The 27142-nt window shown below is 44.7% G+C and overlaps 1 protein-coding gene across 4 annotated transcripts in view; it reads right to left on the reverse strand.

The window, feature by feature from the left end:
• The window catches only part of TEX2 (testis expressed 2), a 672400-nt gene that overhangs the window by 236569 nt on the left and 408689 nt on the right, over positions 1-27142 (reverse strand). For all 4 annotated transcript variants that reach the window (XM_085617239.1, XM_085617240.1, XM_085617237.1 and 1 more), the window contains exon 4: positions 25030-25375. In XM_085617239.1, coding sequence (XP_085473365.1) covers positions 25030-25375 — 346 coding nt within the window. The remainder of the gene's footprint in view (positions 1-25029; positions 25376-27142) is intronic.

The raw sequence follows: 27142 nt of genomic DNA on the forward strand, positions 1-27142 counted from the left end.
ACCAATCGTTTCTGTCTGGAAAAGTTATCAACCTATAATAGGACCCGACTCTCAAACGAGCTAACAACATCCTGTCGTAGCTGGAGTAATCGGGAGACAGATACAGCTGTAGGCCAGGGGCCTGTAAAAGTAAATTATGTTGGGATACAGATATCTTACTTTTTTCATCACACCATCGTCTACTTTCCAGGAAGTCAAGACACCATTTTTTGAAAGCCTTCCGGGAGATCGAGGTTAAGGAACAAGGGTTATCAAAAAAAGCTGAATGTCCCATATTAATCATAAACTCTTTTACATAGCCAATCCAAGGAATGTCCATGCATCTTTCTAATTTGAGGCAGTCAATCAGAATAGTTCTATTAAAAACAGTTTCCTCTGTAGTCCATATCTTGTGCCATAGCAATAAGGGGCTAACTTTAACTAGATCAGAAATATAAGCCAGATCTAATTCCTTGTGGCAGATATATGTGGAGGACGAGTTGGGAACCGCTAACAAATAACGCAGGAAAGAATTTTCCTTTACTTGAATCTCCTGACAGTCAGCGATACCCCATATGCCGGAACCGTATAATGCAGTTGAAACACATTTGGCATTATAAATATCCATTAGAATACGGACAGGCCTGCCCCCCAGCTTATTGGAAAACTGTTTTATTGCTCCTAGTGCACGAGCAAAAGCAAAGTTCCTGCTCCTAATCGCTGCTTTCCAAGTGCCTTTTTCATTAAAAACAACCCCTAAATATGAAAAAGTACTTGTAAGTCCTATCTTAGACTTTTCGATAAAAACATTACAAGGAAGTTTATTCTTCGAAGAGCAGCACATGGAGAACGTTTTCCCTATATTTATTTTTAGGCCTCTAGAGCTCATAAACGATGTAAAAACAGGTTAGAGCTTTTTGGAGGCCCAATTGGGTTCTAGCCATGATAACTGCGTCATCCGCGTAAAGTAAAATGGGAACCGCCGTGCCATCAATTTGAGGATAATCTACTTTTTGTTTGATTAAAAATTCCGCCACACCATTGATATATAGATTAAAAAGGAATGGTGCCAGGATGCACCCCTGTCGAACCCCTTTCTTTATTGGGAACTTAGTAGAACACTCTCCTTTATTTCCAAAGCGTACCTTTGCCCCTGCCCCCCTATATAATTCTTTAATGAAGTTAAGAATGTTTGTGTCAATACCCAGACCTGTCAAAGTATTCCATAATACCTCATGGTTCAGACAATCGAGGCTGAACTTAAGTCGATGAACGTCATAAAAAGATTACCTTTTTTAGCCGTCATATATTTACCGATGATTAGGGCTAAATTAAGTCCTTGTTCAATTGTACCTAAACCTGTCTTAAAACCATATTGGAACTTAGAAAGGACATCATTTTCCTCAGCCCAGGAGTTTAATCTGTTTAAAATGACTCTGCCTGCCACTTTCATCAAAGAATCAAGTAGGGAGATAGGCCTATAGCATTTGGGGTCATTACGATCTCCCTTTTTGAAAATAGGCACAACTATGGCTTCTTGCCAGGTGGATGGAAAACCCATGCTATTAAAGCTATTTAATACGTTGGTCAGCAAAGGGGTCCATAAGGAAATTGTGTCTTTATATATATCTATAGGTACACCATCGGGACCGGGAGCTTTATTTCTCGAACTTTCTAGTAATGCTAATTCTACTTCGGGGACAGAGAAAAGAATACTTAGAGGAAATGAAACGGAAGGGGCGCACTCAGTAAAAAGCTGGTAGTTATGGGAGGTAAAGTCTATAGTAGGCAGGACATCTTTATAAAGCTCGGTAAAATATTCCACCCAAGTTGGTCCGTCGATAGCAAGCTCTACCTTATCGGATTTTCTATCTACGAAAAAGGGAGCGTTTACTGCTTTCCAGAAGGCAGTACTATCTCTCAAGAGACTGGCTTTTGTTAAAGTATCCCACGCAGTCTCCTTCAACTCATGTTTCCGTTTTTTCAAACAGGTTTTGTAGGCTGTTCTCGCAACTCTAACTGCTAGCGGGTCTTTCGGTATGTTCTTTAAGATCTGCTTTAAGCGAGAATGTGCTTTTGTACAATCAGAGTTAAACCATCCCTCAGCTTTTTCTCTCGCCCCTGTTCGAAATGTTCCTGTCAGTTTTTCGCCAATGTACAAAGTAATCTGGTTAAAAGCGTTAACAATCATACCCGGGTCAGGATTTTCCTCCAAACAAATCTTAATATTGTTATGTTGTTCCTTAATTAGGTTTTGAAGAAAATTTATAGGGTCAACTTAGTTCCATTTTAAGGCGTAGCCGTTTTGTCTCGCCAATGAGAGGGCATGGCGATACAAATTTTCGGCTACGTTAGTACCTGATCTAATACTCATCTCAATGTCAAAGATTGTACTGATCGGATAATGGTCGCTCAACACGATGTCCAGTGTTTTAAAAGACAGGACATTATGGTGATAGAAAGTTGAAATCAGTGTATAGTCTATTACGGACTGTAAACCACGCCCATTAAAAGTGGTTTGAAATAAAGCAGGGGGATTACAAAGTTCATTTGCGAACCCCAAGTTCAAGTAAAAAATTAAGCTATTAAACAAGTTTCCCAAAGAAGTATGCTCAAAATGTGTGCATGGTTCGCCAATCAGGTTAACCATACCACAAATGCCTGAATTGCTATGAGGACACAAATGGCAATTAAAATCACCCATCAGGATGATACAAGTGTCATTATGTTCAGGATTAATACTAGAAGAACATATGCAGTCATTTAAATCTTCTAAAACTTTGTGATGTTCTTCTTTTGGGATATTGTTATATAAATTGACTAGAATAAAGAGTCGGTTCCCACCTGCTGTTAAGCTGAGAACCTGAAAACTATTATGCCCCCGTGAAGTCTGTTGATTTATAGACAGAGTAACTGTATTAGAGATGTAAGTGCAAAGGCCCCCAGAACTCCTGCCTCTCCTCGACTGGATGGCAGGAGTAAAATATGTCCGATAACCTGCCAGATGGATCTCAGTCTGTTCCCAACATTCCTGGAGGCAAATGATATCATATTTCGCAATAAAGTCGCGAAAAATGGGGTCGTTCACCTTATTTGATAAGCCCGCTATATTCCATGATAGGAAGGACAGATCCCCTCTTTTATTTTCTCCTTGACATTTTAAATTATGGAGATGGTCAACACAATGATCTGTTTCAATCGAAGACGAATTACTTTCAATTTCTATCTCCATAATAATTTGAGGATTCCGAAAGTTTGGGGCGGTTTCCGGGTCCAGAACAGGATCTGTAAATATTTCCTGCTCTAATCTATCTGAATTTTCATTTAAAAATGGGCAAACTATTGGAGTTGCTATTGGGGTTACTGGTAACTGGTTAGCCCTGCCCTCGTCGATATCCCCTAAAGAGCCCATAGTGCTGTAGTTATAATTATTATACAATTTATTTGCGCTAGGACAGTAAACATTTAAACTCCGATCACTCCAATAGAGTCAATCCACCATCTCCAAGCTATTAAATCTATTGGAGATTGGTATTCCTCTCCAGGTATCCCTGGGTGTTTGATCCCTAATAGGCTGCCTTTTCCAACGCCTTTTGGCCGCTCCACTAACTTGAGTACCCACGGTAGCCCAGTTTTCATCACAATGAAATTGATGGGGATAAGGTCTAGGTGGATAAAAGAAAGAAAGTCGTTTAGGTTCAATACCCTCATTATTAAATTGGGTATCCCAAGAGCAGATATAATCGACCGTGTCTGGGTTATCAAAATTGACCAGAACACAGTCACCCTGTATCGACTTTCTTTCTGGCCCCACCCAGGGTACCCTACGGACCATTAAGATCTTACTACACCTATTTGGTGGGAGGGGTCGGTTGATATTTAACCAATGTTGTGCCTTATTTTTTAGTGATCCGGTTGACTCTTCATTATCCTCCTTCAATTTAGGAACCCCAGTCAAGATTACCACATATGGTGATGCTTCTGGGGGCAAACTAATGCTCGAGTTTCCTAAATTGGATCCCCAAGTACAGTGTTTGAGAGTATTAGCCTCCTGAGCCAAATTTATAGGGGGATTTTTAATTTCTACGATTGTTATTTTCTCAGTCATGGTGGATGCCGATTTATTTGCCTTGGTTGCAGGAGCTTGTGGTTTAGCAGTCGAGGAGCTCACTAATGGTGTTTTTGTACGGCTTGGTGTCCCACTCGCAGCCTTTGATACCCCAGAGGTAATCGGGATTTTAGAGACATCAGTCAGGTCCATTAACTGTGCCTCAATCCGCTTTAACCTAATTTCTAGAGGAGAAAGATAGGTTTTAAAAAGCTCCTTTAAATACTCAAATAAATTATTGTCAGATTCAATAGTTTTATAATTTATATCAGTAACAGAGGGGACCCCCGCACTACTCGAATCCAAATTAACAACGGTTTCTGATGGACAGTTTCGTATAAACACATCCTTTGACTGCTGTCCTTTATGAGCTGCAGACCTGAGGGAATGTTTACTTTCCCCTTTCTCCCCCACAGCAGTACATTTTTGTGACTTCCTAGTCCTTTTAGCAGTTTTATCATTTTTCTTTTTTCTAGGATTTTTAGATAATTGTTATTTTTGTACCAACTCCCTCGCACACTCCTCGCAACTGATCATTGGCTGAATCTTGTGACGGTAATTCAATACTCAATGACTCTGAAGCAAGGAGCGGAGACCTCTCTAGTTGTGTAAGGGATATAGAATCTACCATTGACGGTGACAAATCCACTGTATTTGGGATGCTATGTATGTCTGCGTGTGTTAGATTCGTGGTTACCTTGTTACTTTGTGGGACAGGAGTTTTAACTGTTGCAAAATGGCCCATGGAGGAGCGCCGTGCTAATAGTAAATCTTGCGACACTCTCCGTTCCATAATTGCAATCCCTTGGTCGATAATTGAGTTGGCTCTAACAATAAAATTATCAAGTGGGCCAGTAATGTTAGATACATCCACATTTAGCCTGCTCCTGCTCCCTCGAGTAGTCGCCATTTTTTAGCAGTAGTGGATGTAGCTATCTACGAGAATACACTTAAGCGAAAATATGTTTTAATCCCTCCTACTAAAAAGACTAACAGACTAAACGTTAAACGTTAGAGGGGGGGCCCGGTCCGGTCTTACTCGGTCTGGAACGGGCATGAACGGGCCCGCCCTTGGCCCGGGCTTCACCCCGCGTGCGCCCCGCGCGCGTCTCGCGCTGCGTCAGAAGGTTCTGGATTTATAGTGAAGGCAGGTAAGTAGGAGGGAAGGGGAGTGTCCGGGAAGAGGCAGCAGCTGTTGGCAATCTTCACGCTGCAAGCGCCTCGCAGTCCCTCACACCCAGTTCAAGCGCCCAACGATGTCCTGACAAGCGAAGGTCCACAAATCTTTATATGAGGCTTTGCCAGTGTCTGAAAAGCCCCAAGCAGATGCCAGCTGTTCTTTTACGCTGACTCTGCATGTATACACAGCCTACAGTGCCCCAATCTAGATTCTTTACTCCTGTTTATACAGATGCAGTGTCAAGGATAGAGCAGGGCTGGAAGTAGGGCAGGGGTGAAAAATGGATGAGGCACAGCATAATCAAAAAATGAGAGAATCAGATTTTACATTTTAACAGTCCTTTCTTTTCAGCCTATGCTGAATCCATTTTTAAAAGTATATATATTTAATCTTGTATGTTAATATTCATAGGTTCTTAATTTTCAGTGTGCATCATCATTTATCGATTCAATTCATGAACATTAATTGAGGGAGGTTTAATATTATTACAGGTGGTTCTACAAGCTGTACATATCGTAGGCGAACATTGAATGCAGCACAGCAAGTGAGAAAGATGGCTCCTATAATTACTATTCCCATTAATAAGTTCCAACCCCAAATGGAAATAAGTCCCTGTAACCATTCGGACCAGGACCAGGTTCCTTGGTCTTAATGTATTTCTGTAGCTATTTTATGTAATTTGGAAATGGAGTCATAGACAGAAGGGGCGTGGTCAGGAATGAACACACAACAGCTACTACCGATGATGCGACATGCTCCACCACGATCGGCGATTACTACATCAAGCACCATTCTGTTTTGCAGGGTTACAAGCCTTGTAATTTGGAGCTCTTCTGTGATATTACCAAGAGCCATCACTGTTTGATTTGTGTGAGAAGTTGGCCTGGTATATGCTGGTCACTAGTTAAAGTGGCCACCTTGCACCAGTACAATTCGACTCTTATGGTAGATAGGTTTAAGACAACCTTTTAAAGAAAGCTATCCTAGTGGTAGCTGTGGAGAGCAGCCTTCAGGCTAAGTTTTAGAGGAATGTAAAGCAGCTTGTTTTGGTGCCTGCCAAGCAGGGGAGTCACTCCTTGACTCCAAGGGAGATTCTTCAGTCTTCTAAAGGTAGTGGAACGTCGAAGGTCCGGGATTCTTCTTTCAGAGCGTCATCCAGGGATATCTAGTTTGCAATGACAAGGGTTCCCTAACTTATACTACAAGGAAGGGAGGGACTAGCTCTATGACCACTCCTATGGGAGGGTCAGGGGAGTGGGTGGCTACACCCACTTTCCTTTGTCCAGTTTCGCGCCAGAGCAGGGGCTGGTAGCCCCTGAACCGGTTTGAGCTGGCATATGCACAGAGGAGCCTACTGCTCCCCAGTGCAGGACTTCAAAGCACTCTAGGAGTGCACCCACCCAGCCCCAATACACTAAATCCTGTCTGGAAGGTGGTTACACCTCCCTGTGACAGGATGCCTATTGTTGGGCCTCCTCCACTGCGAGTTTTGGTCAGCAGCAGGAGGGCAGCCCAGTGTCTGTGCTGGTGGCATCCATTTTGTGATGCCAGGATCTCTTCAGGATTCTACTGTGTTTCCACAGTGGGTACATGTCTATCCCTCTAGAAGGATGGGATCATACTCCCACACCAGTTACTGGTGTGGGGGTATGATTCCAAAGCGTTTGACACCAAACACAACATGTTTTGATGCAGCCATCCCAGAACTAGCATTTACCGCGAGGTTATAATGCACTTAAGAGTATATGGTTTAACCGCATCCACAAACAGCCACAGAGAATGGACTCTGCGAGCTGCAGAGGAGCCCTGCTAAGGCAGAGGCACCCCCTGACATGGAAACCAAGCACCCAGCCCTCAGGATTGATAGGGCCTGCCTTAGGGGTGACTGATAGGTTTAGATGTGTGTGTAAGGTGAGATATAGGGAACCTATACCTCAGTGAGGAGTGCTAACATCCAACCTCACCCAGGCTGCAGTAGCAGGCCTGTGGTGTCAGATTTAGTCTGCTTCCCAGGGGTGGCATAATAAATGCTTCAGCCCCTGGTAGGCCTGTGAAGTACCTATGCCCTTGGTACCTAAGGTACCATATACTAGGGGCTCATAAGGCACCACAGTATCCAATCACTAGTGCATCTAATATGCACTCCAAGTTGTTTAGAGAGAACAGTGAGGCTGGAGCCCTGATTAGCAGGGACCCAGCCAGACTATAGCCAGAAACCGGTGTAAACATCAGAAAAAAAGTGGGGGCAACATAAGTGCAGATCCTACTCTACTACAATTTGTCACAGCCTCTACTACACGGATCAAACGCCTAATGTTTCTACTATTTAAAGCTGCACCAACAAAGAAAAAGATTCCCAAATTAAAATCAACATATTGTTGTAATGCAGTGTCAGTTTAATCTACTTCATCGTTATTTATAGTTCTTTTAATCGATTCAAAGAAATGACATTATATAGTTTTTGGTCTTTGTGATACGACGCAGGTGCTAAGAACACAGAAGGAAGCAAAAAGGACACATAACATATACCGGACCAACTGACTGGTAGTTGATAATAACCTTTGTTTCCACAAATGAAGTAAGTGTTATGGGAAGATAGAAAACTGCTATTGTTCGTTCCAGTGATATTCAATACTGTAGTACGGTCACTTTTTCCCACAGGAATGCTGACAATACTGCTCACACAAAGATCTGCTCGGGCTCTGGTTACAGAGATAACAGGAGGTCCATTACCTTTGGCTGTTCCGGGTATTAGAAAAAACGTATCTTGTGGAGGAATTTCCTCTGCGATACTCCTCCATTTCCCATACAGTTCCCTTGGCCTGCGGGAGGCCTTCATCAACGGGGTAACAGACCTTATTGAGCTGGGCATTGAGCCTTCCTACATCAGCTTGAGTAATATTACTAATTGCAGAGGTCCACAAAAGTGCGAAGCAGGCTCTACAGGAGCCATTATGTGAAAATGGGAAGGGAATGAAAGGCGTTCCTCCCTTCTTCTGATGGGCTGGCATCATTCCACATAACCAGCAGTTCGTAGCATTAGGAGTATGACGTAACATTTGGATGAAAGTGTTATTGAGGTACGACATCCGATGTTTTTTCTCATGATAGGGAAGAGTGAAGTAATAATGTTCCATGGGGACAGGAGTAGTAGTAGGCAATACGTTTCGAGCCAGAATCACTTTCTCCATTGTCCAAAAAACTGCTGCCAATATTATCAATAATATAATCAGTCACCATACACAGAGTCTTGTCATTGCTTCCAACTTAGATCCCAATTTCTGCATTTCTCCTTCTTGGTATCGATACAACCACAGGTCGGAGAGAGATCCAGGTACCACTAAACACATATCACAATCCCCTTTGAACCTAGTTCAGCCGATTCTGTGATCCTACCGTGTCACAGCCGAACCATTCCACTAATTGAAACTGGTCCTCCGGTATCTCTATCTGCTCCTTCCCTTCCTTGGTCGTAAATCATACCTTGTTGCTGAAGGCATAGTTTGATCAGGAAACAAAGTGTCTTTGTTCAGAGGAGCAACACTGAGTCTGCAAGATGTCTTTCAGATAATTTCTGCCTTCTGGCTGGAGAACAGTTGCTGGGATTCGCTTGCAGTGTGCAGCATTTATCCAATTGCGTCGGTTGGTGAGATGGACAGCAGTTCAGGTTGCCAGAAAGACTTGCTCGACGTTCTTCCAAAGAGGCTCCAGATTCTTAGAGCGTTGAAAGTTCTTCACCAACACGAATTCACCTGGTTGGAGACCATGAGCCGGACCCTCTGATTTGTCTGGTATAGCTTCATGCACTTGCTGGTGAATCAGAGACAACTTTTAGTCACATTTTTCAGATAATCACTCAAAACTGGGTACTGTATTTCTTTTATCATGTTTGGCCTTGGGGGTCCCCACACATTCATAGGCCTGCCAAAAACCATTTTGTATGGAGAAAGTCCAATCTTACTATGTGGGATGGAACGAACAGATAACAACGCTAGGGGTAAAGCATCTGGCCATTTAAGGCCCGTTGTTGCCTGTATCTTCGCTAGTTTCAACTTCAATGTAGCATTGTACCTCTCTACTAGACTCGCTGCCTGGGGGTAATTAGCAGCATGAAACTTTTGTTTTACCACTAAACCGATCATTAGGTTCTCTATTATCTGGCCAGTAAAGTGGGGGCCGTTGTCACTCCATAGGACTCTACAAACCCCAAAACAGGGGAAGAACTCTTTTAACAGAACTTTAGCTGTTGTCAAGGCTGTGCTGTCTTTGGTGGGAAAAGCTTCTACCCACTTACTAAAGGAACAACCCACAACTAACACATACTTCAAATTATTACAGCGCTCTAACTGAGGGGTTGATACTCCCTTCCCAGGATTGTGCTGTAGACATATCATGCCATGTTTGAAAAAATGCACAGCTGTTTCCCTAATGTTCTGATTATCCCAAACCTGTTCTTGTTGGGAGATGGTGTTTTTGGCACTGACGTGAGCAGGTCCATGAGCCATAGTCACAAAAGGTAATAAGTAGGCATAGGGCAACTTCCATTTCGACATATCTTTTGACCTCTAACATCCCTCATCATATAACTCTCCTTCCTTTTGCCATTCTGCCTTTTCTTGCTCCATAGCTAACTGTTGTATTTCTTTGATCTCTGAATACATATTTTCCCATCTTTTAGCTTGGGATCGTAATACATACATCCTACTTGTGTGTATACTTGCAGTATTTCTTGCAACTTCATCTGCAAAGGCATTTCCTTGTCCCACTTCATAATTTTCTTGTGGGCACTACATTTGATAATGGCTACACTCTTGAGCAATGTCAAGGCAGTAAGAAGACTATTTACCAATTCACCATGCTGTATTTTAGAACAATGGGAGGTGAGGAATCCCCATTCCTTCCAAAGCTTGCCAAAATTGTGTGCCACACCAAATGCATACTGACTATCCGTATAAATATTTACTGATAATCCCTGACTGAGGTCGCAAGCCCTCAAAAGCGCAATGAGTTCAGCTGCTTGGGCAGATTTATGGAATACGGGATGTTTCTACTACAGTTTGTAATGTGGTTACGGCATAGGATGAAGGTGGTGCCATCAGGTAATTTCAAGCAAGAACCATCCACCCATAATTCCCCCTCAGGATCTAACAAAGGTGTATCTTTAAGATCTATTCTTCCTTTAGTTTGTTCTCTTGAGTGTAATATGAGGTCCCAAAAGTGTAAGCTCATATCCTGTGAGTCCAGCGCTAGTCAAGTGTTGTGTTTGAGTCTTGTTCAGGAGTGCATCTACGGAATGGGGTACCATAAGCTTGTTACTCAACACTATCCCCTCCGAGTGTCATATAGAGATAGCGGTGCCAGAAACCGCTCTAAAACAGCCTGCAAGTCCTCTGGCCACTGGGTCTAATACAGCCGAAAAATAAGCACATGGAAGAAGTTTACTACCATACGGTTGTGTCAAAACTGACAATGCACATCCTTCTCTCTTGTGTATAGATGATATGAAAGCCTTAGCATAGTCTGGAGTGCCTAACACTGGAGCAGAACAAAGGGATGCACGAAGCTGCTGATATGCTTCCTGATATTCAGATGTCCATGGTAGGGGAGAGGGAGTGTCTTTAGTAAGAAGGGACAAAAAAGGTTTGATGAAAAGTGAGAAGTTGGGGATCCACTGTCTACAGTAGGAAGTAATACCAATAAGTGCCCTGACTTCTTTTTGAGTACTTGGAATAGAAATTTGTAGGATAGTTTGAATCCTGTCTTTCAGTCAGAGTGCAGCCTTCCTTAGAAAAGAGATGACCCAAATAAGTGACATCAGACTGACAATATTGCAGCTTATTCTTAGAGACTTTATGTCCCTTGACAGCAAGATGATGCAATAGGGGGAGAGTGGCCTCTTTACAATGCTCAACTGTGTCTGCGGCTAGCAAAATGTCATAGACATATTGCACAAGTGTAACTCCTGGAGGCAAAAGAAGTTTATCCAACTGCCGTTTAAGTGCCTGACTGTAAATGCTGGGACTTTCTGTATAGCCGTGTGGAGCCCTCCAAAATCTAAATGAGCGACCCCGTAATGAGAATCTGAATAAATATCTACTATTCTCATGTATAGGAATAGAGAAAAAGGCATTTTTGAGGTCAATAACAGAAAATACAGTGGCTGTAGGTGGGATTAATGTGAACAAGGTCGTAATATCAGAGACGACAGGATATTGAGGAATCACTATTTGGTTGACTTCTCTTAAATCAATCACAAATTGGTAAATCTTGTCCCCTGTTCCATTGTCCCGTTTTAGGATGGGGAGAATGGGGCGAATGGGGCTATTGCATACATTAGAGGGAACTTCCTCAACAACTCCTGTACGTCTCATGTCATCAATGATGGATATCAGCGCATCCTCACCTTCTTTTGATATCTTATATTGCGGGACACTTGGTAAGGAAGCATCCTCCCAAACCTGTATGTGTACTGGGGAAATGTCCATTCTTCCCACATCTGTGTCAGCAGTAGCCCAAACACATGAAGGGACAGAATCAAGATCCGAACATAAACAAAAATGATATTGTTTAGGCAATGTCTTTTTCCCAAAAATGACACGTACTCCAGATGGGGAACAATGTATAGTAGCATGGAAATATTTCAAAAGATCAAGTCCTATCAAATTATCTGGAGCGTGTGGGGGAAGTAAAAAGGGGGCTGAAGCAACAAAATTCTCAACCTGCAAAGGCAATTTTTGGGACACAGGGCTAGGAGTTGGTGTTCCATCAAATCCTATCGATGTAATCACTTGTCCAGACAAGGGTGTCCCAGGGACCAGTTTCTGAGATATTGCACTACGTGTCGCCCCTGTATCCACAAAAAAATTCTGATTCTGCAAAGGAGGTGGAGCTGGAGGTACAGGGAGAATGACACTTGGTGGTCCAGGGGGAAGAGGTGTTAAAGGTACATATGGGGATGGGGGTCGTTCAATCAATAATCCATCAATATCTGAATCCACATCTTCTTGGTGGATTTGTGCTTCTACTGTCGGTTTGACTATATATTCCTTAGATATTAGCAACCTATGCTCTTGATCTAAACATTCCTTTTTCTCCTGATCTTCCTTATCCTTCAACTCCTTATACTTCTGATACTCTGTCTTCCTTTCCTGTTTCCTTTGTACCTTCCCTGCCGTGAGCTGCCGCTCCTTTACTTCCTTCCTCCACATATGCAAACTGTCAAACATAGCTGGCCTAACTTTCTTTAAAAACAATCTTTTCTCTAAACACTCGAGTTTGTGAGGGTCCATTGTTCTCTCTAACGGCCATTGCAACTGGGGATCTCCTTTTGTATATTTGTTCCACAATGCGTTATAAATGATGGGACAAATACCATATTTGATGTACATCTCAAAATTCGGCGTACCTTGTGGTGGTGCCGGCTGACTTGCTTCCAAAATGCTCTGCTTATCGCAGCAGCAACAACAAAACTTCCAAAGCGTACTTAATACAGGCATGTTATAAAAGACATTAAAAAATTATAAACAGAGAGAAATAAAAAATATTCTCACATTACCTGTAAGGAAAAATGATAGTCAAAACAAATAGCAAGTTCCAAAACAGATTCCAAATTCCAAAACAAAATCCAAGCAGATTCCAAACGGATACCAAACAAATGACAAGCAAATACCAAACAAATTCTAACCAAATGAATCGGTTCAACACAGATCTACCTTATGTGTAGTCTTCAACTCCCACCTGTCGATCCTCCCTGATCCCAAAACAATTACCGTTCGAGGACCCCAGTCAAGGCCAGCAGCCGCCAGGAAAATCAGAGTCGGGGCGCTAAAAATCACCCTCGACCACGAGAAACACTAGTCTCTTCAGGTGGAGCGCCCCTCAGCGAAGTTCATCTTACCGACACGATCTCATTCCCCAGTCCGACTGCAAGCCATTGATGGGGCCCCACGTCTGGGCACCAATTTGTGGAAGCGGATTATTGATAACCCACTGGTACAGGGGCACCTCTTTGTCCACGGGTTCTTAACAAGTAAGGAGGAATCGACACTGGAGCGAAGTACAAACCATAGGTCATTTATTAGCATTAATGAATAGGGCCTCGTCCGACAAGCAACATAGAGGTACTCAAGGAGGAAGAACACCGAACGATGGTTACATGGGTTTTTATAGCAAAAGATCACAAACATGGGACGCCCAGAGGTAAATAGAGCTTTGGGAAAAACACACAAATGATGTACCGGTAAGAATTGACCGCCTTGGTGCCTTGTGCAATTGTCGCATCCTGAAGCTGCACAACAACATACGCTATCTGGGTAAACTTTACTTGAGACTTTACCATTGTCTGAAAAACCCCAAGCAGACACCAGCTGTTCTTTTGTGCTGACTCTGCATGTATACACAGCCTACAGTGCCCCAATCTAGATCCTTTACTCATGTTTATACAGATGCAGTGTCGAGGATAGAGCCGGGCTGGAAGTAGGGCAGGGGTGAAAAATGGATGATCCATAGCTTAATCAAAAAATTAGAGAATCAGATTTTACATTTTAACATATGGCTGGGTCCAAACTGGAATAGCATGGTGAGCAAAAAAAAGATGGACTTAGGCTCAGATCTCTGTACTGGGGTGAATGTATGACATTGTTGTGCATTCTGTCCATCAATTGTTCTTTTTGCATTTGTCACCCCGAGTAGGACGGGTATGCCCAGACGTGGGTCCCGTGCTCTCTATGCCACTGGAGTCAAGCTATCCTGGCTGATGAGGGCTGAAAGCCTGAAACCGGCCCTAGGATGCTTGTTTCCAGTCCAGGGATGACTTGGCCTGGCAGTTCGGGCTGGACTGTTCCCATTGGGCGTAGGATCAAGACTGATTTGAATATAGCTGGGTCCAAACTGGAATTGCATGGTGAGTAAAAAAACGATGGATTTAGGCTTAGCGCTATGTACTGGGGTGAATGTAACACATTCTGTCCATCAATTGTTCTTTTAGTAATAAGTTGCCAGACAGCTTCCAGCTCCAGTCAGCTCTCCTGGTTAACAAGAGCCCAAGACAGCATCATAAAGGAGAGAATCAGCTGGGCACAAGCCCCAAAAAGGGCCACAACACTTGAATTGTGGTGGATTTCAATGCAGATTCATTACATGCATAATCTGTAATCTCTCACATGAGCCGAGCCTGTTGTAGTTATTTGAAATCTAAGGTGCACAACAAACTGATTAGAAAGACAGAGAAGCTTTGTGCTTCCTGAAGATGCATTTTTCTATTGATTCCAGATTGGTTCTGACTTTCAGGCTGAAGAGGTAAACAAAAGACCCTCAGAACCACCCAAACAAACATCAGTTCAAGGGTTAAAGCCATTTTTAGTCAGTGGTAAAGTCTAGTACTCTGCCAGCAGCATGACTAGTGAGGATTCCAAGCTAACCTGGAGTGAAGGCTAGCATGCTCAAGGCAGCCATTTACTTTACCCTAGTACAACATTGTTGCCTGATCAGTAAAGAAAGACATTCAAAGTTATTGTAAAATCTGAATGCACTTCATCCACGGCAAAGAAAATGCAGATTTGCAGCCAGGATAGTCTTCACCACCGACATACCAAACAAATGTACTTTGTGCCGAGTTAATGGACGTTCTAAACCATAAATAAGTCACAAGCCAGCTTTTAGAGCATCCTGCATTTATAAAGTTGTACACACACAAATGTAATGCTTTTGGTATCCGGATGGTTTATGAATTGTATCCAAAAAGAGTTACCTAGCTTCCTTTTACAGATACAGCAGCAATAGAAGACTTCACTTCTGCAATTACCAGAGGCTGGGGTACCATCATTACACTTTTAGGACTGTACAGTATTAAATTACCTTGATTACTCATTACCGGTGTTCTGTATAAAAAAAAAGTGATAGTCTCAACATTTACTAACAGAACTCAGAATCTTAATCATTTTAAGAAGTTACTTACTACCCATATTAAACTCATTTGTGAATAACCTTGTGGGTACTTGGCGGATCAAGCCCTGTATGCAGTCATCCTCAGTGAACAAGACTCCATAGTAAACGCTATCACGGAGGTATTCAAATGGTTTTTGTCCATTTTGGAAGGCAATCTGAAGGGAGCGAATAAATGGATGAAGGGTCGGGCCTTATGTCTCAGCAAATTTTAGCAACTCAGTTCATATCCTTGTCTCTGCCCATTTTCAATGCATACATCAAAGGATTAATTTTATAGTGAAACTCCTTCAAGTTAAGGTTTTCCTTTAACATCGACAAAATCAGGAGCACACCAATAAACTTACTATCGGTCTTTCTGCTAAAGAAAAATGAACCCCATGTGGTGGGAGCGTGGTATTATTAGGAAGACACACGTTTGGATCTCGAGTGTTTAACCGGGGGTGGAGGGTGGGTAGGGTAAGTCACTTTGTTTTTATGTTTATGTTTTTAACCTGCGACAAGTGTGCAGAATGGGTGAGCGGCCCGCTTGGCCCTGTGGGATGCAGAGGCGAGGGCAGCTCGGCCTGGACCTGTGGTGGGTAGGGGAATACGATTGGGAGATCTGGTAGAATGTATCCGAATGGCTACGTGGAATCAGGGCCGGCTTTAGCGCTGGTGGCGCCCTGTGCGACAATCAATTTTGGCGCCCTCACGTCCCATGATCACCCGCTCAGATGCTTTCATTACCACGTGCAAAAGTGCCCCTCATCTCTCCTATCATAAGATATTGCCAAGCACAGTGCCAGCCTGCGGTTACAGCGCCCCCTCCACAGGTCAGAGCCCAGTGCGGCCGCACAAGTCGCACTGCCCTAAAGCCGGCCCTGCGTGGAATGTGCCAGGCCTGAATATCTATGTAAAGCACTGTAGAGTGAAAGAATTTGCGCAGAATGAGCGTACACATTGCAATGCTGCAAGAAACGCACCTCCCCGAGAGGGAGGGCAGAAACTACTGAAGTGTAGGGGACAACTTTTTCCTCGACTTATTCAAGGGAGGTTCGTGGGTTTCCGTGCGGGTGGCTCCACAAGTCCCCTTTCAGATCCGGGGCTACAAGGCAGACATCCAAGGATGTATTGTTTTGGTACACGGTACAATACATGGGGTGGAAGTGTGTTTACTTAATGTGAATGCACTCATTGTTGACGACCGAGAATTTCTTGGTATGCTGGAAAGGGAACTGCTTCTGTATGTAGGGGTATCATTGATGGTGGGCGACTTCAATTGTGTGCTGGATGGGCTATTAGACAGATATCCCCCAAGGCAAGGAACCAAACCCAATATGGTAGCTGGACTCAAGGTGACTATGGAGCATATAAATTGTAGGGCTATCTGGAGAGAGCTCCACCAGGGGGTCTGAGAATGTTCCTGTTTCACTCCAGCACATGAAGCCCACAGTAGCCTCAACAGGTTTCTGATAACAGAAGACTGCACGCCTTTGGTGCAGGAGGCACAATATCAGGTTTGATTTCTAACGGATCATGCGCCACTGATAATAAGAGAATGTGTTTAGGGGGCAGTGCCTGGTGGTGCAACTATGGCGACTACGATTGGAGGTACTGCAAGACCCTCTGTTTTGGGAAGAGACCGGAGAGGGGCAGTCAGACTTCTTTGTGACCAACTGCGGATTGACGTTGCTCAGGGGTACCGAGTGGAGCGCCCTGAAGGCAGTGATACAAGGGAAATGCATGCCAAGTGTGGGGGTAGTAGTAAACAACTGGAACAAGACCAACAGAAGCGGGAACAGGTGTAGACTCGGTTGCAGCAGTAGGCTGATACTATGCAGATGGAGGGTGGGGAACTCCTGGAGGCCCAGCGTGAAATGGGGGAACTATGGGACAGGCTGGATTGTTAAACGAGGTGCAAATACATACAGAGGCTGCACAGGGAGGGGGAATTTACTCTACCCGAACAGTACCTTGGTGAAGTGTCAGGCTGGGATAAACGCCCAGCTATGAGATCACATGGCGGATGTGTATGATGCATCCGCCACGGGGTCCCTGATGGAGGCGGAGGACTTACTGAATCAGATTGCGATTCCCAGGTAGCCCGCCGCACTGAAGGAGGAACTTGAGAGGGAGATACGGATGAAGAGGTAATAAAGCCATACTTGATATGTCCGGCATTAAGTGCACGGGCGGTCTCTTGGTGGAGAACTACCAGACCTACTCTGGCCTGGTAACCCCTACATTGTTAGAGACATTCCAGAAGGCGCGACGGAAGGGTGAGCTGCCCCGGGACGCCCTGATCCTTATGATCCTAGAGCCCGATAGAGAACCAAGTGACCCAGTGTCCTACAGACCGCTGTCGATGCTTGGAGTGGGCACAAAAATATTCTCCAAACTAGTGCCGCATGGGTTTAACAGGTGGTGCTGCATCTGGTGGTCGAGGATCAAACCCTCCTCGACTCAGCCAAAAATAGACCCAAAAAACTATTCGATCTCATCAAGAATCCAAACTGCTCATCCCCCAACCTCCAAGTTGGAGGATTCTACAAAGAAAGCAGCGGAATTCGCTATTTTCTTTGACGAAAAAGTGAAATCACTTGTGGATCAAGTCATTCATCCTACCCCTCCAGAGGAGCGCAAATCCTTAGCCATTTGGCAGAACTTTGACCCCATCCCTGAAGATGCCCTGCTCAAATGCATCCTCGAAACAAAGCCCTCCAACCATTCTCTTGACCCCATCCCTAGTGCCATTGCCATGGACTTCTACACCCGTTCTCTTTCCTTTTTGACCACTCTGGTTAACTTCTCCCTCTGTCAAGGCTCCCTTCCTGTTTTCTTCAAAACTGGGCAGGTCACCCCTCTGCTTAAAAAACCCACTGCTGATGCGAACGACCTCAACAACTTCCGCCCCATCATTAACCTACCTTTTCTTGCAAAAATCACAGAAAGATGTGTAGCGAAACAACTCTCTCGTCATATCCAGGACAATGATCTTCTTGACAATTTCCAGTCTGGCTTCATTCAAAACTGCAGCACTGAAACAGCCCTGCTGCAAGTGATTGACGACGCGTTGCGGATACTCGATTCGGGGGTGTCTTGTCTTCTAATTCTCGTTGACCTTACTGCAGCCTTTGACACTGTCAATCACAACACTCTCCTTAACACTCTTCAACAGAGAATGGTCATGGAGGGCACTGTGCTTAAATGGTTTGATTCCTTTCTTTCTGATAGATCCCAAATGATCAAAATAGCTAAAAGTCTTTCATCTCCTTTGGCGGTAGGTGAAGGTATTCCTCAAGGCTCTATACGTGCACCCACATTGTTCAATCTCTATTTAGAACCATTGGGAAATCTCCTAAGTAAATCCGGGATCCACCATCATCTCTATGCGGACGACACCCAAATCTACCTTAAGGTGGCCTCCACTCATGATCTCTCCATCCTAAGCTCTACTCTGGACTCCATTCAAAACTGGATGTTAACTCATCAACTGATTCTGAACCCCTCCAAAACTGAATTCCTCCTCCTCTCCTCCTCACTTTCTCCTCCCCCGGTTCAATCATGGATGGATCAGATGAATCTACTAAACAATAAACCCATCACAGTCGACAGCACAAAATCCCTTGGTGTCATACTCGACAAAAAACTCAATCTACTCTCCCACATCAATTCCATTGCAAAGTCTGCTCGATACCAACTGCGCCTTCTTTGGGGGATTCGTCGCTTCTTCCCGGAGCAAGACCTTAAAACCCTGGTCCAATCGCTGGTTCTCTCCAGACTGGACTACTGCAATTCTCTTCTTACTGGCCTCCCCAAATCCCACCTGTCCCCCCTTAAATCTGTTCTCCATTCAGCAGCTCGTTTCATATATGGGGCCAAAAGAAGCGATCCCATCACACCCATTTTATCCACCCTCCGTTGGCTTCCCATCGAGGCAAGATCTATCTACAAGACTGCCTGTATCACCCACAAAGCCTTGCACTCCTCTCCTCGCTACCTGACGAATAAACTGAAACTCCCTGGAGGCTCTAGACCATCATGTAACGCGGAAAATGTATTGCTTGAACCTCCCACTTTCAAGAAGGAAAGATCGATGGCCCAATCCTTTTCAGGCAACGCGGTGAGAATCTGGAACTCACTTCCGCCTCAGCTCCGGACCACCACCTCTTCCCAGGCCTTCAAAACTGACCTCAAAGTTCTCCTCCTTCAAAGACACTTCCAAATTTAATTCACGCCCTCTCTATTATCTGAAGGAAGTCCTTCCATTATAGGAAATTCTGTTCTCCATGACTATAGAAGTGCCTTCCCAGTGTGTTCTTGCGGTTTGAGTGTCTGCCATTTATTGCAGTATTATACCTCTAATTGTACTTCGTACGCTTTTGTAACATGCACAGATGTCACTTTTTCCTCTTGTAACGTATCGTTTGCTAATGCTTGTATTTTGTTTGCTCTTGATACATGCACAATTGTCACTATTGCCTCATGTAACGTAACGTTTGCTTTTGTAACATGCTCACTTGTAATTTTCTCCTCCTGTATCATTACTGTTCCTATTGTGAAGCGCTCTGACACCTTCGGGTAAAGGCCGCGCTATATAAAAACGCATAAAATAAAAAAACATTTTTTTAAATGCGGATTTATCTGTGGTGCCTCAAACATGTGCTCTACTCGGTTCAGGGGACGGAAATGGAGGCCGGCCTTGTGGCGCTGGGCCTTGCAAAAGCTTCAGATACCCTGGGCTGAATGTATCCTGGGAGGTGCTGCGATGTATGGGACTGGGACAGGACTTCCTGTCCTGGGTGTGTTTATTATACGCTGAGCCCACCATGAGAGTGCGAAGGGGGAACGTTGTGTCTAGGCCGATCCGCGTCAGGACGACGACGAGGCAGGGTGCCCTCTATCACCAATGCTTTTCCGGCAGGCGATGGAGCCGCTGGCGATACTCCTCAGGCAGGACCTTAGAGATTGGGGCATACAGGTGGGCACTCCCACACAAATTGTGTCTATATATGCGGATGCTACGCTTGTTTATTTGAACTGTCTGGGGCACTCAGTACTAGAGGACTTCAAACCGGCCTCTGCACTACATATCAATAAGACAAAGATGATTCTCTTTCCCCTGGGGCACTTTGCGGGCCACCTGGCGGAGGCGCTTTCCCGGACAGAGTTTCCATGGGAGTTGATGAAATTCCAATATCTGGGTATGCATATTGAACATACGCCGAGCCTCCAATACGACCTGAACATGGGCCGCGTTGCCCACTAGTCTGCGGGGAAGGGTGACATTTTGGAATACGCTGCCACTCTCGGTGATGGGCAGGGTAGCCCTGGGTAAGATGGTCCTCCTACCCCGATGTCTTTACTTTTTGCAGAACTCTATATGCAACATCTCATGGTCCACGTTCACAGTACTGCACATCCGGCTAGTGTCACTAGTGTAGGCGGGTAAGAGGAGTAGTGTTTAACTTGAACTCTTAAAATTAGATCCTGCTGAGGGCAGATTGGGCCACCCTGATTTGCTCCTATACTACCTGGCCGGTCAATTACAATACGCGGCGTTGTGGTGCTCGTGGGAGGAGAACGGGGAAACAGGCTTCTGGCTGAGTTGGTGGAGGTCGCTGACCTCTCCCAAACTTTATGAGTGGCGAAAGGGAGCCACAGGACTGCCCATATGTGGTGAGAGAGGTGGCAAAGGCTTGAGAATTAGCAGTAAAACGTATTGAGGACACCCCTGAATGCTAGTCTGCTACCAGTCTGGTAGTTACTGCCCTTTTAAAGGATACAATCGACGATGGATATGTCTCAGTGAACGGGGGGTGGCGGTCACAGAATAGGGGACTCCTTTATAACAATGGCCGAGGCCATCCTCCTGTTCGGAGTGGGAGCGGGGCAGTTCCTGTAGTATGCCAAACTCTCCTGCATGGTGTGTGAGATATGGAAGGACTGCTCGGCAGAATCGGAGGAGTCGTTAACGTTTACTGGAACCAGTAGGGAACTTATGTCTCGTCTGTGTGCAGCACTAAAGGGGGATAGGCACACTGCTATGACATCTGTTTGTAGCAGCTGGAACGGAGATTTAGAGGGAACCCTTACGGACTGGGATTCGAAACGCACCCGTACCCGGTGCCCGTTTTAAGTTAACACAATTCTTTTACCTACACCGTGCGTATCCTACGTCACAACAATAAGTAGGACTTCGCTGGATGATCGGGAAACAGTTCTAGATGCGAAGGGCGTTGGCCCACTTCCTGCACATGACGTGGGAGTGCCCTAGGTTGTTTGATTACTGGGATACAGTGGTGCAAGACATTGTGAGGATTCAACACTGCCTACAAGACCTCTGCCTGGCATCTAAGGGAAAAAGATGAACCTCAGATTTGTTGGGACTGGTTCTGGCTCGGGGATGTATAGCTATACACTGGGCCAATACTGACCTGCTGTAATTGCATAAAAGGCTAGGAGACCTGAGAGAATGGGCAGTGGCAGAAGAATGCAGTTTCAATAAGGCGCAAATGGACAAACATGTAGAGCGAGACCGGACTATATGGGGAGAGATGCTGGAACGACTTGTGGAAGGGGTGCATGAAGAGGGAGGGTCTAGCCAGGGCTCAGATAAAGTCGGTTCTAGTGCAGGAGACTCTGTGCGAAGACAAGCTTGTAGTGGCACAGCCATAAATGATGAGTGATACCGGGGGAGTCTAGGTGCGTGAATGCAGTCAGTGTGAGGGATGGAAAGACTGGGAATGACGGGTCTGGGCTCAGTCTACAATTGTTATCTATATGATGGAATGGATTCCCCCCTCCAGGCGCTCTGGGTGAGAAGTTCCCCACAGGCATGGCATAAAATAATGTTGAAGGTTACATTGCAACAATGTTGAAGAGTTACCGGTTATTGTAATATTGTTTTTTGGAAAACACGGAATAAACAAATCTAAAAAAACATAAAAATGATAGCTTGAATATTCTGGACTCGCCGTTCTGGAGGATAGTCCCGAAATTGCACTGTGTCCAGAATGAGCAGATTTAAGGGAGCGTCTGGGAGGGAGTCAGGTGTGACTTTGGCATGTTGATAGTGAATGCAGTAGGTTTGCCGTAGTCTGGTGGCGGGAGATGACTGCCTGGGATAAGCCCACCTTCAACAGCCAATCATTGAAGAAGGGAAAAGACTGGAACACCGGATCTGCGCAGATGTGATGCAACCACCCCCATCACTTTCGTAAACACCCAAGGGCACTGGCGAGGTCAAAGGAGAGCATGGACAACTGAAAATGCTCTTGGCCCACCATAAACTGCAGGTAGCACCTGTGGGCCGGCATGACTGGATGTGGAAATATTCATTGTGAAAGTCCAAAACACCATCCAGGCTCCAGGGTCCAAGGCACACAGGATGTGAGCTAAGGGGACCATTTTGAACTTCTCCTTTTTCATGAAGCAGTTAAGAAGGTGAAACATCTGGCTGCTGGTTCCGCACAATCTGTGGGAGCCGCGTCAATGGCCATGAAGGGGCTGAGAATCCTGTTGCCCTTGGTGGCTGGGCAGGAAAGGAAAGTTGGTAGCCCCTACAGTGGTCACGGAAGGGGTGAAAGGCAGACTGGGGTTGGCAAGGGCCATGGATAGGCCCAAGGACCAGGCCATAGCTCTGCTATCCTTAAAGAGCTTCAGCAGTGAGCCTGCCTTCTCACCAAAGTGGAGAAGACCATCAGTGAGCATGTCCATGAGCGAAGCTTGGACATTACCAAAGAAGCCAGTAGCTCTCAGCCAGGCATGGCATCTCAGGGCTACTGACGAGGAAATCACTCTACCCAGCCAGTCGGTTGCTTCAAGTCTTATGGTGAACTTTGCCTCATCTCGCCCATTAGCAATTGTTTGAGAGAGTATGGCTCGGGCAGCACCTGTGCACCTGAATTCCACACAGTGTGCTGGTATCAGCCCGAAAGTTATGTGGTGTTCACCAACAGCAGTGCTAGGTTGGCAGAAGAGAATATCTCATACCGAAGGTATCCAGCCTTTTGGATTCCCTAACTGGTGGAGATGGTAAAGACAGCTCCTGGATTTATCCTGCAATGGAGGCTTGAACACCAAACTCTGAGGTGGGATGCTGCGTGAGGAAACTGGGGTCCCCAGGAGCGGGGCGATGGTGACGGACAATCATCCTGTACACAGGAGCACCAAGGAGGACATCTGTAAGGGCTTCTTTGGATGGCAAGAAAGGTTGAGAAAGGGTGACTCAAGGCTGAAGCACCTCTTTATGTTCGTCTTGATTGCCACTGAGGGAAACTAAAGGTCCAAGACATCAGTTCAACTCTCCAAAACCATTCCGAATAAGGAACTCTCCTCCATAGCCTTGGTAGGGGGAGAATCCAATCCAGTGTCTGGTGAGTTTTCCAAACCACTGGTATCCACCAGTTTCTGTACCAGTTGTCCTCTGTGTCATCAAGGGGATGATGGTAACCATAAGGGTCCTCTGACCCCTCCCAATTGTCACCCTCTCCAGGCCTGTCAAAAGAAAAAGGCAATGGCTCTGTCACGGCGGGCACAGTACTGGTCGGTGTCGAGTGACAACCATCCGGCTTCATGTTGGAGTTCGGTATAACAATAGGGCCGGGGCTGCAGCAGGGCGTCAGGTGTGCCAGGAGAGACAGCACTGGAGTGGGCGCTGCATAAGGTCGCAGTCTTGCAGTTGGCGAAGCTCCTGACCCAGAACAGTATCCAAGAGGCCCTAATGGCAAAATCAGTAGGGGTCCCTCCTGTACCGGTGGGGCTGAAGTCACTACAGAGGGGTCAGGCTGCCCAAATACGAGGTACATAGTCTCATAAAACTCCTTGAGTTGGGCGGGGGTTGTTTCGGCTCTGGGAAACACTGAAAGGCATGGAGCCGGCACAGGCTCCATCACGAAGCGAGGCCTAGAGTGCTTCCACGTTGTTTTCTGGTGGGACTTGCACCATACCTTGGATCAAGACAATAGTTGACAACGACTCCCCGAGTGGTCCCGGGATCGAAAGTGTCATGGGGTCATCTGACATCAGGCAGTGAGGAGCTTGAGGAACCATTCCCTAAGCACCTTGAAATTCATGGGACGACAGTCCTCACAGGTCTTAGAGTTGTAGTCCCGCTCCAAGCGCCAGAGGCAATAAAATGAGGGTCTGTCACAGACATCTGGCCGTGACAGTCACCACATGGTTTAAAGCCTGTTGGCTTCTCAGAGGACATCCATAACGCACCAGGAGATATAAATGTCAAAAAAGCGTCGCCAAAACTAAAAAAAAGTTAGTAAAAAATTGACTGGGGTAGCTCTCTTTGGATCTGCACTTACTTCCATGAAAAGAAAAGAACTGACGCCAGCGTGCTGGAGTGGTACCTATATAGGCACCGCGCAAGACACTTTTGTTGCGGATACCACAGTGGAGCCGAACAATGCCACCTACCAACGTGCACCGGGTACTGCTTGAAAATTTCCAGATCCAGTTTGGCACATGGGTAATATTCTTAGATAAGGAATATGCAGCTAGAAGTCTCTAACAGATAAAATAAACAAAATAAAAATATTAGGACGTGGCAGTCATTGCATTAATGGCTTAAGTCCTGACCACTTTATCAGTTGTCAGAATGTGCAAAGCAGGAATCTTGTGTCTGTTCCAACGGCTGTACATCACTTGATCACTAGGCCTACGATGTATGGCACTACTGTTTTAAGGAAAATAAGGGCACAGAGCATGCATGTCGTTGTAATAAAAAAGAAAATGCAGATTGTATGCTTGGATTATAAGTACTGGAGAGATACTGATAGGATACATCAACCTGGAAATCTCAAAAACGTACTGTACATTCACTTACCTGATTTACTTCCAGGGAGGATACTGGATTTCTTCAGTTCTGATTTGGACTTGGAGGCCAGAAGAAATCTCCTAAACCAGTCCTCCTTCTCCCTGCCAGTCCTTCCAAACAGATAAAGCACTTGTTCCTTTTGGCCACTTGTTTTTCCGCCATCTTGCAAAGGAGCTGTTTTCTTGCCTTCTTCAATGGCAAGATCAACTCTTTCTGTGGGAGGCCTTTCTTCTTCGTTATCTTTATCTGTCTGGGCCTTAGACATAAAATCATCTTGTCTACCGAGTTCGATACAAATCGGGTACTTTTTATTCCAGACACGCTTTCGAGCCAAATTCTTAGGAACAAGATACACCTACACAAAACAAAAATGAAAGCTTAATCATAAAAGGCATTAACCATGGTCCTTGTACAGAAATAATGACAATAATGCAAATCATGCCTGTTTCACATTTCCTATGCTAAATAATTACTTTATTCATAACAAAAATAACAATATGTCATTCATATCCAATGTGTTTTAAATAAGCATGTATTTCCATTGATAATTACCCTATTGAAATAGGAGCGGAGAGCAAATACGTTTGTTTCAAGTGAAAGATGTTAGAGTAATTGTATCCACATATAGCTCTTTTAATTCAGTATGTAAAGTGAAAGACCAGTCATCGAAAGGGAAAGCTATGTGTTGGCAACATGAAAGGTAGTACATCGAACAAAGACCAACAATTCCTTTTGAGTTATAATAGTATAACATTGCCCCCTTGATGCTATCTTCGCTTTTATACATTTTAAGAAAATTATTTTTTGCGGTGAGGATCATACTAGAAAATGAAATCCACATCCGCACAATCATTCACATGAAAACAACCCTGAAGTAAAGCTTGGTGTCCCATCACTGATGATCTGAACCATGCTCCACACTCCAAAAAGTGGCGACCAGCAAGACCTATTACTCTAATGAGGTTAGGCACTGCTGCGGTCAAGGCTTGACAGGTGTTTCAGAGGCTCTGGACAAGGGTTTTTGACATGCACCTTCCAAATGGTGCTTTTCGGTCAACTGCTGGTACCAAATTAGCAGGTATGATACTTTTGTTTGCTGGAATAGATTTAAAAATTACACCTTTCCTCTCTAACTTTACATCCAAATACGCCAGGACTTCGATGATGTAGCTTTACAACACTTTAGTATTTTTGTTGAGGTCTGTTTTCGCCCTTTAGTCGTTTTCCCAATAGGACACACCTGAACCATGTATCTTGTCTAAAGTGAATTTTTGATCATTTAAAGCACTGTGAAGAGATTGCAACCTTCCATTTGTGTACCTTAAACGAATCCTCCTGCTTTGCCATTTGAACTCACCAATATGAAAACTCTGCTCAACCTTAATGCACCGTTCTCCTCTAACCTACTTCAGATGGACAACAGACCTCAACCTCTTCATACATGACCAAGACGGGCAATGTCAGCTGGGATATACTCTTGCCATTTTTGGTCTACAGACATCAACAGTTTCGTTAGCACATTAGATTGATTTTACCAATCCAATCCAAACAGCTTTATTCGACAAAAGTCATAAAAGCGAGACAACACAAGTACAGGTACAGAATACACAAATAATTTAGCAGAAAGACAATATAAAAACGATACTGTTTAAAATATTTACAAATTTTAAAAATACATATGATAAAAAATCATTGGGTATAACATACCGGACATCTGACTTTACTAACTGTTACTCTTGGTTCTTATAATCCATGCCCACCCCAGGAATTTAGCAACAGCCACAACAATTACCGGGTCAGTGCAGGTGCGAAGAAGTCTTCCTGCTTCAGCACTCTGTCTAGTACCCAATAGTCGGCAAACGGGTTTCAACCATACACGCCTCGGGGCCAAATAGGCAGGGCATACAAAAAACATATGCGCTAATGTTTCCACCTGGGATTTGCAGAAGGGGCATAAATTACTTTTCTTAGGTTCCCACCGGGCTACAAATGAATTTAAGGGCAACGCTCCCACCCGCATCTGGAAAAATAATTTCCTATCTAAAACTTTGGTTACAAGATCCCAAAAATGTTCTAGCCCAGGGACAGATTTGATGTTCATGAATTCGTCAGAAAGTGAAAG

This window comes from Triturus cristatus, chromosome 7 (assembly GCF_964204655.1).
Source record: "Triturus cristatus chromosome 7, aTriCri1.1, whole genome shotgun sequence".
Classification (NCBI taxonomy): domain Eukaryota; kingdom Metazoa; phylum Chordata; class Amphibia; order Caudata; family Salamandridae; genus Triturus; species Triturus cristatus.